The 15687-nt window shown below is 42.4% G+C and overlaps 1 protein-coding gene across 1 annotated transcript; it reads right to left on the bottom strand.

The window, feature by feature from the left end:
- Positions 1-10879: 10879 nt before the first annotated feature.
- On the bottom strand, positions 10880-13954 carry malsu1 (mitochondrial assembly of ribosomal large subunit 1). Its single transcript, NM_001016140.2, has 4 exons — positions 13629-13954; positions 13030-13205; positions 11936-12017; positions 10880-11345 (listed from the first exon to the last, which is right to left on the bottom strand). The coding sequence occupies exons 1-4, from the start codon at positions 13912-13914 to the stop codon at positions 11158-11160; spliced, it is 732 nt and encodes a 243-aa protein (NP_001016140.1). The 5' UTR covers positions 13915-13954; the 3' UTR covers positions 10880-11157.
- Between the last annotated feature and the right edge of the window lie 1733 nt (positions 13955-15687).

The raw sequence follows: 15687 nt of genomic DNA, 5'->3' as shown, positions 1-15687 counted from the left end.
TTTATAAATGACCCCCACTGTGTGATGAATGACCTATTCCATTTTCATTTGGTCTAAAAAGAGCTGCTAATTTCAGGTTTCCTTGAGGCAGGGGCTATGGTGCTTTTGAGATAGATGGCTGGTTGAACCTAGGGGTTAGTGTAGTATTTGAATAGTGGAAGGAATGAAAGGAGAAAAGAGTCAATGCCTAGACAGTATGCAGCAATAGTGTTGCTATGCATTTAGCTACACTCTGCTCTCCCACACCAAAGAAGGTGAGAAAATTCCTAGTAATGGATAAGCTTTTATCACGTTATTACACATGGTTAATCCTCCACCCAGTAATGATGTGCAGGCTGGGCCAAAACCTGTGCATCAGGTGGCTTCAGGCCAACATTTATTTAGCTTTCGCTGGTCACGGGCAGGTTCAAGCTAAACGCTACCATGCTCCCACCTTGCCAGTGGCTATACTATGCCCCGCTTCTGTGTTGAGACTTCACTATTTATAGATCTTTGCCTGCATGTCTTGCCCCATTCATAATGTCAGTGTCTAGATAACTGAAAAGCATTGCATTAAAGTGTTCTAATTTGGCAGGCTCCTTCTTTATGCTACAATTCTGTCATTTATGGGGGCTCAGAATGGTTTATTACCCAGATCAAGTCCTTGGGAACTCATCTGATTTCCCAGTAATCATGCACTTAGGAGTGTTAGCTCTATGGGTGTAACTCGCTGTGTCTTAAAATGTCAGCAGCTCTAAATACAATAGTACAGGCAGCAGAAAAGCCACAGAACTTGGCATTCTACAAATTTCAATCTCTAAGTTCAGAAAAAATACAAACTAGTTCCCCTTTTACAGTTCTTAAAAAGGTCTCAAAAGAAGTTAAGTGCCCCCCCCGCCCCCATGGAAATAAAACTATGCCTTAATGTGCAAATATATCTCTGCCAAACTTTGGTAACCATCCTAAAGTTTCTGCACCAGATTGAAATATTGGTACGCAATCAGTTAGAAGACGAGTGCTTCCTCTGCATTGGACTTTTGGTTGCACCCAGTCACTGCTAACAGATACAGAGGAACATGAATTGAGATGCCACCCAAAATGTGCTGGCTAATGTTTCCAGTTATCTATGTGATAGTGCTATATGTGATATACTAAGAGAGTACTTTCTATATCCCAGAGCTATCTTTTAGGAGGAGGTACAGCTTGTACCATGAACAGAGTTCATAAATGGAAGCACTATCCCTTTATTTCAGTTTAATGAAGCTAGGATTATATATAAGGGAAGTCCTTTTTTCCTCTTCTCAATTTGGCAAATGAAGGCAGAAGAGGGCCCGCCTTAACCCTTTCACTGCCAGCCGTTTTGGTCAAAGCGGAACATACCCCCAAATGATCTGTTATTTCAGCTTCTGCAAAATCAACATATGTACATCATTTTATGTGGAATACACCTAGTAAAAAGTACATTCACCCGAGACAGTCATATATTTTTAGAAAGTACACATTCCCCGAAATCCAAAATGGGTACCCATGTCTTTCTACTCCAAAGTACCAAGCCGCAAAGGTTTCCTAAGTTTGCTGATTTTTATGACATTTCCAAAAATCACCTCAAAACTTCCAATTTGCAGCGTCTTATTTTCTACAGGTCATTAGGTACCAAGATAAAACTCCCTAAATATGAACCCCAGAGGTCTACTGAACAGTTTGATGCCCACTGTACATAGGTTTATCAAAGCACATGGCACTTAGAGACCCCAAAATATACCTTGTGCACACTAATTCCATGGCTTATCTTTACCTAATTCATAAACACATGGAAGTTTTATGTGGAATAGAAGCTGCAGAAATGTAGGGTGACCCCTGAAAACCATATATTTTTTGGAAAGTACACATTCAGACAAGTCCAACAATAGGTAAAGAGTCCTTTCTACACCAAAAGCTTTCCTAAAGTTAGTGGTTTTATGACTTTTCTGAAAAACGCCTAAAATTGTTGCAATATGCTGTATTTATCTTACAACATTTGTTATATACAATCACCCTAAATATTAATGGAACCCTTTCTACACCAAAGTGCCAATCTGCAAACCTTTTCTTAAGTTAGTGGTTTCTATGACATTTCAGAAAATCTCCTAAAAATGTTGCAATTTGCCACTTTTATCTCATGTAATTTCTTACATACCAAGGCAAACCACTCCAAATAGGAACACCAGAGGCCTACTGAGCAGTTTGATGCCCAATATGCATAGATATACCAAAGTCTGTGGTATGTACGGACTCCAAAAAAAAAAATAGCGCATAAGGATTTCTCACCTGCCAACTCAGCTTTTGCATACAGAGCCCCCTGACAGAGTGTTATGTGCCGTAACCCCCCTTCCCCCAAATATGCCCAGGCTAAGATTTAAAATACACTTTGGCATTTCAGCCACACTGAGGGATAAAAAGCTCCTTTAGCACTTGTGGTGTTCTGTATGCACAAGAAGCTGAACTGCGTAAGGAACAGATGCTGAATACCATATTTACCATAATATTCAAGAAGGGCCTCATCAAAGGTCCTCTCTTTAACATAGTCCCCCAGGACTAAATAGCACCTGTAAGTGGAAGGAAATAGACTTAGGGATACAATGCTAAATGGATACAAATGCTGCTCACAATCTGTTGAAATAGACTAGTGAGAGAAAAGGGTTGGGTATTTCTATGGCATGTACATGTCAAGTTTAAGGGATATCTCTCTTAAAGATACCAGACACCAGTACAAGAATTTCCCTGGGCGCAGTTTCAGAGTACCCCACAGATTTATCTAGTATATTGTGTATAGTAAGGCAAGATAGTATCAGGTGGCTGAGTATAACTGTAAGACAGTGTGCAAGGTAATATAGTGCCAGGTGAAGGGGGTGTAGCTCTAGGGTAGTATGTATATATATACTGTATATATATATATATATATATATATATATATATATATATATATATATATATATATATATATATACATACATACATACATACACAGGGACTTTGAAAAAAATAAAAATATTTATTGAAAAAAAACAGACGTTTCGAGCACTGACAGTGCACTTCCTCAGGGGCAAACCAGGTGGTTGTTGTAAGTCCCTGAGGAAGAGTACCGTTAGTGCACCTTTAGGCGGCTGTACAGATCACCAACAGCAGAATGCCAGGGATAAAGGTAAGGAATCGTCACTTTCTTCTCTTATTCCAAATAAACGGAAATTAGATCTCTGATTTCATCTAAAATATTGTTTCTCTCTTAATATCTCATTGCACGGGTGTGCATATTCCTTTTTCTTTGCTACACATATAGGCAGGAACTGCAATATCTCTTTGCCCTTCTATAGATAGTTTGTTAAAGCCTCTTTTTCTAAAACCATCTTGCCCTACTATGTACAATTCCCAGGTGCAGCCTTTTTCTCTAATACCATTTTTCTTGATACAATCTTCCCTTATTATATATATAGCATTGTAAAAAGCAAGGTAAAAATATTTTTTAAAAATTGGTGAAAGTTATCTCTTTCATGCAATAATTTATATATTACATTTTTTCCTAGCAAGGGGAAACTTTAAAACATTCACTATGTTTAATTGAGAATTGTAGTCTTTATATTACATCTTTTTTATACCATAATTTTAATTTGTGATCATTCCTTCTCGTGCTGCTTCCTGAAGAGGATCTAGGAGGGGGAGGGATCTCCTCTACTGGCTGCATTTAATCTCTTATATACATTTGAAAAAAGTGTTAATAAAAAGCACTAATTATCTTCCGTTCTTGAGATATACACTATATATATATATATATATAATCAGCCAATTATCTCCCGTTCTTATTATATATGTAACCTTGCTGGGCTTGTGATATTCAGAGTTTTATAGAGTGCTGCACATTTAGAAATATCTAGAAAGCTATGCACCCAATACAAGAATAAAGCATATACTGTGCAGTTATCAGGTATTTTGCTTTTGCTAAATTAGTATACATATTTTAAATATACATTTGATTTCTTTAAGCAACAAAACTAAAAAGTAAGCCTCAGGAGATGCCTCCTTCATCAGTAAAGTAAGTTTCTGGCATTGAACAGCGGGAAGTAGATATTCATGATATTAGAAGTGTAAAACTGCCAGTACTATGAAAACAAAAACAGAGTGCTGAAATGGGGAATATGTCCCCATTAAATATTCTAGGAACAGTCACAATTTGTATTGAATATTTCTTTCTTTTCATATTTTGATCTCTACATTCCCTACGGCATTATGAGTGCAGTAGACAGAGCAGATTACCCATTCCCACTATCGGGAGTCTGCGGATATTATCCAGGATAATAGTGGATGTGCTATGAGCAAGACAGAGGCTTGAAAAATTCATAAAGAAAATAAAAGTAAAGTTGTTGTAAGTCTGGGTGTCTGTAAAATGAGTGGACTCTCTGGGATATTAAAATTACCATTAAAACCAATGGTGAAAGATTCTGGGAAAGGGACAGCATTAGTCCTGCATTAAGATTAAACTACAGCTCAGTTTGCAGTAATGAAAATACCATGTCAGCCATCTGGGACACGATGTGACAGTAAGCAGCTGCGTTAAAGGAGAACTACACCCCCCCCCCAGCTTTAAAAGCCCCCTTTACTGGCCTGCCTCGACCCCCCTCACATCTCCCTTATCGCATAGTCTCCCCAAGCTAAAAGAGCAGAGCGGCAGCGTTTCTGGGTGCCATCTTCCCTTCAAACAAACATTTTTCTCTCCACCGATACGAACCCTGCTTGAGCAGGTGCAGTTTGGGGCTAGTAGGAAATCAGCTTAAACTGCGCAAGCAGGGTCCGTGTCGCCGGACAGATAGTGGTGTCCTTAGGACTCAAGTTATGTCCTTAGGGTCTCTAATTGGGGCAGCAATTAGATTGTTTCCCATTTCCTTGAGCTATTAGTGCTTGTATACACTGCCAGTCACTGACCAAATGCCATATGTGCCATAGCTTTTAGGATGCACTGGAATTCCACAACACAATTTCTATTCTGGACCAGATCTAGTGCATGTCATAAATTATCCATAGTGGTTACTTACATCTGGCTAAATGCTACTCTATGGGGCACATTTACTAACCCACGAATCCGAATTGGAAAAATTCCGATTGGAAAACGAACATTTTGCGACTTTTTCGTATTTTTTGCGATTTTTTCGGCGCCTTTACGACTTTTCGGAAATTGTCGCGACTTTTTAGTTACCAATACGATTTGCGCGAAAAAAACGCAAGTTTTTCGTAGCCATTACGACTTGCGCGAAAAAACGCGAGTTTTTCGTAGCCATTACGATTCGCTTGTATCTTGTCGCAACGTTTTCGTATTGAGCGCTCGTAAGCGGCGGGCGAAACTTTCAGACTTAGCATGATTTTGGAAGCCTCCCATAGGACTCAATGGCACCCTGCAGCTCCAACCCGGCCCAAGGAAAGTCTCCCATAGGGCTCAATGGCACTCTGCAGCTCCAACCTGGCCCAAGGAAAGTCTCCCATAGGGCTCAATGGCACCCTGCAGCTCCAACCTGGCCCAAGGAAAGTCTCCCATAGGGCTCAATGGCACTCTGCAGCTCCAACCTGGCCCAAGGAAAGTCTCCCATAGGGCTCAATGGCACTCTGCAGCTCCAACCCGGCCCAAGGAAAGCCTCCCATAGGGCTCAATGGCACTCTGCAGCTCCAACCTGGCCCAAGGAAAGTCTCCCATAGGGCTCAATGGCACTCTGCAGCTCCAACCTGGCCCAAGGAAAGTCTCCCATAGGGCTCAATGGCACCCTGCAGCTCCAACCTGGCCCAAGGAAAGTCTCCCATAGGGCTCAATGGCACCCTGCAGCTCCAACCTGGCCCAAGGAAAGTCTCCCATAGGGCTCAATGGCACTCTGCAGCTCCAACCTGGCCCAAGGAAAGTCTCCCATACGGCTCAATGGCACTCTGCAGCTCCAACCTGGCCCAAGGAAAGCCTCCCATAGGACTCAATGGCACTCTGCAGCTCCAACCTGGCCCAAGGAAAGCCTCCCATAGGGCTCAATGGCACTCTGCAGCTCCAACCCTGCCCAAGAAAAGTCACCATACTGAAGCTTGAATGAATCCGAATGTTGCGTACTCAGCGCGAAAGCTGCGAAAAAGGCGCGACTTTTCGCGCAAGTTTTAACGCTACGAAAAAATCGCAACATTTTGTGCAACTTTCGGAATGGCTACGAAAAAGGCGCGGGGACTATATAGTGTCTTGCAAGGAGGAGTATCTTCCTCTTTGGCTGCCGGTCACTCCATTGAGCCCGGGTACAGATCCGGCCCAGTAGCCATATCCATCCAAATTAAAGTCGGGGACAGGGCCCGTGAATGAGAATAAGCCAGCACAGTCAGAAATATTTTATAGCACTCTCTAGGAGAAGTGAGTACAGTCAGTCTATTTAGAAAGGGCAGCTATTTAACCCCATCAAAGGAGTGTTAAGGGTTTAGCCTACCCCGGCTCTGTTTGCCTTTATAAGGGACCAGTAGACACAGGATTCAGGTTAGTACTTTGCCCCTGGACCACCGTCTCTGGAGTACTCCGTTATTGCAAAGGTATTTATCTCAGGTATCCAGCTATTACTCTGCACCTTCTTCAAGTTGGGCTATACTGTTCCTATAAGGGTCACCACTTCTATTCTCTATTGTGACCATCATTATCTACTGTGTCTGTGAGTATAATACCCTGTTGCACTATTCTGCCATTGTCTTGGGCAATAAAGTATTATCCAGTTATTCTGCAAGAGCTCCTGGCGTCCTATCTCTTTAATCTACTGCACAACACCAGTGTGAGTTGTAGTTCCACTACATCCTATAGCCCCAGACATAGCTCCCACTTAGCGGAGGCCCATCCTGGGAAAGGAGGTTGCATGTAACACATGCTCTAATGTCCCACTAGCCTGGTAATAATACCCCTATTAAGCCAAACAAGTGTTACATTTGGTGCCCAACGTATTTGTGGGGCTAGGAAACACTGTGTGCACTGTGCCTTTAAAATCCCTGACAGGCACTGCCGGACCCGAGAGGCAAAAGGCTAGCCTGCATCGCAAAATCTAAATTGTAATTGGCCGTGGGTTCGGTTCTTTTGGAGCTCTTAGACTGTTTCCCATTGGTTCCCTGCGCTGTCACTCAAAGCTTATACTGTTTTCGCGCACTTTCCTAAGTGACGCGAGAAGTAATTGGCGCGCAGGGGGAGTCTCGCTTGAAGGAAGATTCCAGACGCGAGATCTCCAAGGGCGGCTCCCGGACGCACGTCACCACCGCCATTTTGTGAGGAGACGGTCGCATCTGAAACTGCTCTCCCTGATTGCGAATCTACTATAAGCGGCTGCTAAGGTAGTAATAGCGCACACTCCTCGCATATCCAGCTACGCACCACTGGTACAGGGAATCGTTCCGGAACACCGTGCGGGCTGAAGGTAAAGGACATCACCTCAGTGGGCCCGCGGCTGCAACCCAAAGGTGCTTGAATTTTGCACAAAAATTACCGCTACCCTGCTTAGACCCCGCGGCTGCGGGCTAGTATACAGGGAACAGCAATTAACCCACCACACCCAGCCAAGCCACATAGTGGGCCGGCTCTATTGGAGCGGGTGGGCTGCTGTTGAATTACCATTCTACCGGACTTGTGGCTGCATCCGGATTATTTGTACAGCACTTTGCTACTATATTTGCTACAGTACCATCCACCATGGCCGATCAGGCTCTACCAGGCCCTGTGGAAGAACCCGCAGTTATAGACACCTCCCTACGTTACATTTGGGCAGGTGCATATGGGTTGAGGGTAGAGGATGGCAAACCCAGAATGGTACCGTTTTGTGGCAGGTGCGGGTTGGAGTTAACACAGGAGGCTACCAACATAAATACCTTCTGTGCCCTTTGCCAACATGAATGCTGGTTGTGCCCGTACTAGGAGACAAGGCCTCCCAAAAACAGGCCTCTGCCAGGCCCTATTGTGATGGGATTTGGGCGTATGTCTGTGCAGTCAGACCTCTCCGCGGAGGCGGAGCCCTTCTCCCCAAAGTCTCCACCTGTGGTGCAGCATATACACTCCCTAAAGACTCCTCAGGGGAGCCCTGCAGCCACTTCCATGAAGGGGGTGAGAGACAGTCCAAGGGGGCTTAGCATGGATGACGAGGACCTCACATTGGAGGACCGCAGGGCTATTGCCCGGGGGAGGGGCAGGTTACCCAAAAAGGCCAATAAGCCTGCGTCCCCTGTTAAAGAAGTGCCCAAAGATGATGCTGATGTGTGGGTCACAGATGGGACCACTACCACCTGGGTGGATCCTGTAGACACCACACAACCAATGCCAACACCGGAGAACTCTCAACAGGAAAGGGAGTTACAACTACCACAGGTACCCCTCCGTGGAGCCGTGCCAGGATTGGACCAGAGCTTCTGGGTCTTACCTGGCCGGGACTAGTAGACACAGGATTCAGGTTAGTACTTTGCCCCTGGACCACCGTCTCTGGAATACTCCGTTATTGCAAAGGTATTTATCTCAGGTATCCAGCTATTACTCTGCACATTCTTCAAGTTGGGCTATACTGTTCCTATAAGGGTCACCACTTCTATTCTCTATTGTGACCATCATTATCTACTGTGTCTGTGAGTATAATACCCTGTTGCACTATTGTGCCATTGTCTTGGGCAATAAAGTATTATCCAGTTATTCTGCAAGAGCTCCTGGCGTCCTATCACTTTAATCTACTGCATAACACCAGTGTGAGTTGTGGTTCCACTACATCCTATAGCCCCTGACACAGCTCCCACTTAGCGGAGGCCCATCCTGGGAAAGGGGGTTGCATGTAACACATGCTCTAATGTCCCACTAGCCTGGTAATAATACCCCTATTAAGCCAAACAAGTGTTACAGGTGTCTATATGAATTTTGTGGTCACAGCCTCATTGCACCCCACCTAATGGTTTAAAATTAGTGGTGAGCCTAGCTTACCCTTTTTTGCTGTAGTCCCCTATAGCAATCAATAAGCAGGTAGCAATTACTGGTCCCTTGTTTAAAAGCAGGCATCTCATTTATTCTCAGCACTGTAAAACCTATGTGATTTGTGCAATGTATCAAATTGCTTATTCTATTAGTGATTATGTTCCATGTAGGAGAGTGGGACCTAGCCCAGAGAGCTGCATCGTGTCAGTCTCCGGTACAGCGGTATATTGTTACTTTCAGTACTGCAAGGTGTTAGTTCCAGCATGAGATGCATTGTGTCAGCATTTGGCATAGAGAGATGCAGTATGTCAAGTCCAGAAGAACAAGCAAAAGATTTATTTTTTTTTTGCCTTCTTTTTCAAATATATATATTTTTTTTTAACATTGATCCAGGGCAGGCCCGAGTGTCAATCTGTGGATTTTGGCAAATGTGAGAGGGGCTGCTGTAAGATGCCTTAGACAGTCAGTAGTTATTGGGATGGTGGGGGGCTGTTTGTGCCTCTGTTTATTTGAAATGCCGGGGCCTATTTTGAATCCCAGTTCAGGCCAGATCTAGGGCAAATTTCTGACTGCCATTAAGGCCTTTTGTGCATGTTGCATTCTCGCAACATAAACCTGTGACAAAGGGTGAAAGATTCTTCCTGAAAGCACTGCGGCAGTTACTGTGCCATGTTGCACCATAGCCCCTTATGAATCATAAAGGAAATGTCCCCTACTTGAGGCAAATTTTAAAGCCAACCATCATTTGTTTGAATTTTCCATTTTGCAATGAGGAGAGTAATAGGATGCATGTGTACCTTTAAAATGTGCACAAATGCGCATGCCATTACTGACAACACGACAGGCCACGCTCCTTACACCAATTAGGCCATGCACACTTTTTCCAGCATTGTGCACCATACTACATGTGCAGGAGTTCCCCCAGTAAGTTGCTTCTCCAGTATGATGTCTCCGTGTGCATGTTGCAGCATTACGTATGGGGGAATTAGTGGTAGGGAACAAGATACCAGGCTCAGAATTGCAAATGACTGGTAATGTTTAAGAATAAAGTGAGGATTTTCAAAAGATCAAAAATGTATGGTATGGCTTCAAGATTTGGAAGGCTCAGGGATTTGTCTAGTGAGAACTGTAAAAAGGTTTTGTCATTAAGGCCTTTGGAAAGCAGTTCATTTTTCAGTACATGGTGATCCTACTCCTTTGCCAACTCCTTCGGTTTTTAAGATTTGTATTGAGAGATGTGGTTTAGGCAATCTGAAACTCATCTTAAACCTAAAAAATCTCTGATTAAAAGGCTGGGAAGGTGGAATTCAGGTATGGGATCCCTTATCCGGAAACCCATTATCCAGAAAGTTCTAAATTACAGAAAGGCCATCTCCCATAGACTCCATTATAAGCAAATTTACATTTTTAAAAATGATTTCCTTATTCTCTGTAGTAATAAAACAGTACCGTGTACTCGATGCCAACTAAGATATAATTAATTAATTAATATAATTAATTCTTATTGGAGACAAAAAAAAGTATATTTGGTTAATTTAATATTTAAATGATTATATTCTGGATAACAGGTCCCATATCTGTAGTTATATTAACCTCCTCATTTACCACTATCAAATACTATTGTTTTATTTCACAGTCCAGCAAGAACACTGCATGATTTGTTGGTCATTTGGTTGTATTTTGGGCAGAAGAAAGAATGGCTGGGAGATTGTATACATCCAATTTGGTAGATCCTCCTAAATTTCAGTTTTTTTGGTTGGGAAAAAGGGTATGAAGGGGTATATCTGTTATCAGCTATATGGGCAACAGATATATATGTAGTTCACCTAGGATATCTCACTAGAAAAGTCTGAGGCTTCTTGTCTGTTTAAAGTGCGTAGCCTAATTATTGCATTCCTGAATACACAGGAGCAGAAGGACATCTACACCATAAGGTTTTGTCCTCATAATTTAATGTCATATAGAAAATACAACCAATCAGATATAAAATATACATGAAGCCCTGTGTCTGGTTCTGCTTAGTCCCTTCAATTGTGTTTCTCATATGCAGTAGGTTGTTACATTTTACAGATGTTTTCAGTGAGAGAACACACGAGTGAATAATGTAGAGGTGACTGCACTGTTCTCTCCCAGGCTAAAACAAGATTGAAACAAAACTCCTGTGTGCTTCTGTCCTAGCCACCAATATGCCAGAAGTGCATTTAATCCATCAGTTAAACCTCTGTGCCTCGGAATTCTATGGTTCCATCTTTCTGTGAGGTAAGTCCAAAGGTAAAGTCAGATGGTAAGGTTTCTGGGGCTATCTGAGACAATTGATCATCATATGAGCGCAAAGTCCATAATTTCTCCAGTTCATACTTTTCTCTGGTTTCTGGCAGCATAAAATGGACGACAATATTACCTGTAAAACACACACAGATAGGTGTAAAGTACAAAAAAAGTACATATTCCCAATTCCAAAAGAATGATACTATAGTTCCCCAGAGGAAAACTCCCCAACTCTATTCATATATCAGGGAACGTAGACACAGGCGTTCATAACTTTAACATCTATCTGTTCATTACTGAAAAATTGTGCAAATATAGTAATACAAGTAAAAGGCAGTATCACACATGAAATGTTTATTTGATTCACAAAACTATCACAAAATTATCCAAAATTCAAACAAATTAACCATACCAAAGGGACAGAGGTCCCTGATTTCCTCTCTCATTTTTTATCATTGGCTACCTCCTCTGACGAAGCATCAAATGATGTGAAATGTGTTAAGAGGGAGGAGATCAGGGACCATGGAGCACTGAAGTACCCTTGTCCATTTGGTATGGTTAATTTGTTTGAATTTTGGATTTCTGGATTGATTTGTGCACCAAAAGCAATTTACATGCTTAGCAGTCGGCTTACTCCTATGTATTTGCTATAATTAAAAATGATGCAAAAACAGCTACCAAAGGCTGCTGTATATCAGACTTAAGTAGCCATGGAGACCTTACCAAAATCTATGCACATCCAGTCGTCCGTGTCCTCACCTTCTATCTGAACATGTGGCTCATCCTCTCTTTTCAGATATTTATACTATGAACACAAGAATAAAACACAATTAATAAAACTGGGTATCCTTGCAAGCATTTACTTGTTTGTGTTAATCCAGTGTTACAAACCTCACCCAAATGTATCACTTTCTGAGAGCTATATGCTGTACATTCATCTATTAACATATGTCAATTGTACACTAACCAATTAGTGAGATGCAGAATTACATTTATTTCGATTAATGTTTAACAGCAAATAAAGGCTAAACCTCTGCCCGTGCAGTTATTTTGGAACACTGCATCTAAGTGGTATGCCATCTCAGGGATACAAGGTGTAATATAATCCTCTGAATTCTCTATGTCCTATGGTGAGGAGGAGGGCCATGCTGCAAAGAAAACCTTTTTCCTGGCAAGCAAATTGCTAAAGTAAAGCTCCTGTGTGCCCAACCCAAGAACTACCTTTAGATTTCTTACACACCGGGCATTTTTGCCTGCATTCCCCTGCAGTGGAACACATGAAAGATCCACTGCAGGGAACACAGTTGAAAACACCTGTGTAAAAAGCTTGTAGTGCAAAATAGTCATCAAAGTCCCTTCTGGTATCTTTCCTGGAGAGTCAACTGACCAGCTGCTATATTGTGTATAATTGGACTCTTGTGGCTGCTTCTTTAGCCAGTGTTATCTGCAGGTAGCAGTTTGAGGGGCAATGCTGGGAATCCGGGGCCACAATGTGCAAGGTAGAACTGCAATGCATGCTGATTGCAAACCCCAGCCCAGGGGGACATCAAGCTGGTAGGCTGGTCCTACACCAGGAATGCTAAATTAGTAAAAAGATCTGACCGATACCTGATAGGTTTCTATGGGTTATGACGCTAGTGCAAACGTGATAACCGTTTGTCTGGTTTGGCTATATGAGGGATAAGGGTTTAGTTTCCTTTACTCAGAAAGAAAGCTATGAGTATTTATGGCATACTACATGTTTACCTTTATGCACATTCATTTGAATTGTGCCTTTAACCTATGCCCTCACAAACGTACTAGGCAAAGGACCTTACCACTTTCACAGAATACTGCGCCATGGCTTGAACGTGCCGTGTTGAGAATCCACTGACAACCACAAAATAGTCCGTATATTTCAGTTGTGGGGGAACACGTATGACGCACAGGTCTTTGGCATTCTCCTGCCTCAGCAAACTGACCAGGGTATTGATATCAAAACTGGGAAGCAAATCTATACAAAACAAGAAAATCACAATGTATTACACCAGGATTGAATTTCACTAATCTCAAAAACCATGAAAAAGAACGATCAGGAGTAGGCTGAAAATAGTCTAACAATGCACACAATTGGTGGGAAGCCTTCACTTTAACAGCTTAGGAAGCTCGACCACATAACGGGTTAAAAAGGGGTGATGCAAGGCTTTGCTTTTTGCTACAATAGGGAGCAGCTGGCACTGGGCTCTCTCTGAGGGGATTTTGGCAAATGACTGCTCAGTGTTACTGCTCCCTGGCCGGTAGCTGTGTGCGGGTAACAGACACAGTGACTTTAAAGAAACACAGTTCTCTGGCTCCCATCACACGGCGGCATGTTACAGCATTCAGCTTCAGCTCGCCACCACTTCCCAGAATCCCCCGAGACCCACACACTACCTACCCAACAGCTGCACTTCCGCCTCAGCACCAGCGCCATCGGAAGGCTCAGTGGTGTCAGTACAAGCGCTTCGGTGTGAGTGGGTTTCGCTTCCCTCAGCTCTACTGCCGGGGTAACTTAACCTGCTCCCGACTGCACACAGCGGCCTGATCCCGGAGTCCCACGCAAGACCCGTCCGGCCCTTCGGCTGCAAGGGCAAATTGCGCCACCTAGCTGATTGGCTTTTAATGAGACATTCCCCCGGACGGTGAACACAAATCGCCAACCGGGACAGCCGCTGTGCCCACATACTTCTGCCCTAGTTCCGAGACTACAGTCGTAAAATTCAGTGTAAGTTACAAAGCCAACCCCTGAACGTCCTGATTCGCCAGTTCTTCACTTTGCGTCTGTGACCTTCCGTGTTACCTATTTGTGGCAGTAGGTGGCGCTGCCGAGCTGTCAGTTTTCATTCACAAAAAGCCCAAGGGCACAATTGTGCCTCTCTTTGTTAACATGGTAAAATTTAATTGCAACAGTAACACCAAAAAATGAAAGTGTATAAAAGAAATTCCAATATAATGTACTGCTGCCCTGCACTGGTACAACTGGTGTGTTTGCCTCAGAAACACTACTATGGTTTATATAAAGAATGCAGCTGTGTAGCCCTGGGGGCAGCCATTCAAAGGAGAAAAGGCACAGGCACATAGCAGAAAACAGATAAAACACTATTGTATTCTACAGAGCTTATCTGTTATCTGCTATGTAACCTGTGCCTTTTGTCCTTTTTTCCAGCTTGAATGGCTGCCCCTGTGGCTACACAGCAGCTTATTATATAAATTATAGTAGTGTTACTGTAGCAAACACACAACTTTTACCAGTGCAGGGCAACAGTACATTATATTTCTTTAACTTTAAAACTCTTTAATTTTTTGGTGTTACTGTTCCTTATGAAAACATGTGCTAGTTAATGTGTGCATCTGATTTCTTTTCTGCTGGCATTATATAAAATCCACATCTTGCATGACTAAGTGGCAATTAGTTTATATTCAAACCTACAGCCATCTGCAAAATAGCATTGCAGTCTGATTTTTACAGAGGTAGCTGTTTGCACAATATAATCGTATGGCCGTTAATTCTTTCAGCGTGTAAGATATTTATACAGCTAAGTGATGAAAGGGGTAATTCACCCTTCTCTTTTAGTAAGATGTAGACTGAGGGATATTCTGCAATAGGCCTTTGTCTTTCTTTTCTGTGGCTTTAGAATTATTTAGCTTTTTGTTCAGTAGCCCTTCAGTTTGGAATGTCTACAAGTATCTGTACCTGGTAATAAAAAGTAACCGTAAAATCGAACAAAGCTGAAGAGGAAAGCAAATCATTTAAAGACTATAACAAGGTGAACTGCCTCTTTAAGTATCAGCATTCATATTATGTATTAGAATTTTTTTTGCAAAGAAAACACTGCTTTGTATTGGCCTGTGTGTTGGTTTCATTATGCAGTATACTTTGCAACTACCTACCATGAGTAGACTGCAGGAGATTGTTATTGAAATGTTTGTTATCTGAAACATACCGTCATTTTCTTTGCCCAAAAATAAAACAGCAGACACCATGGGGGGAATTCACAAAAGTGGAGATAGCTGTTTTTGGACTAAAAGTGGTGTAAAAAGCTTTCTCCAAATTCACATACAGAAATATACCTAAATTCCGACTCAGCCGCCACATCTCACTGTTTGGTGAAAGAAAGATTGTTTACAGACATTTTCGTGAATATATTGTTAAAAACAACATAAAAATGTTTTGGAGAGAAAAGAGGCAAAACACTTCCCTTTTATGCAAACAAAGTTTGCACTATGTTAGAACACATTAAACTACATAGGCTGGTGGGCATCTCCACTTGCCTCTACAATTATATTTAGGCTGCCTGTGTGTAGAACAAAGGGGTGCAATTGGAAACTTTTGTGAAGGGTTTATAAGGGCACCATATTAATGTAATGCAATGAAGCAGGGCTGGCTCAAGGGCATGCTTTCTGAGGCAGTCACCTTAGAAAGCATTACAAAAAAACCTAAGAGGAAGTACAATGAT

Source organism: Xenopus tropicalis, chromosome 6, assembly GCF_000004195.4.
Source record: "Xenopus tropicalis strain Nigerian chromosome 6, UCB_Xtro_10.0, whole genome shotgun sequence".
Taxonomy (NCBI): Eukaryota; Metazoa; Chordata; class Amphibia; order Anura; family Pipidae; genus Xenopus; species Xenopus tropicalis.
Note: the sequence above shows the minus strand (reverse complement) of the source record. Positions and strands in the feature narration are given on the sequence as shown.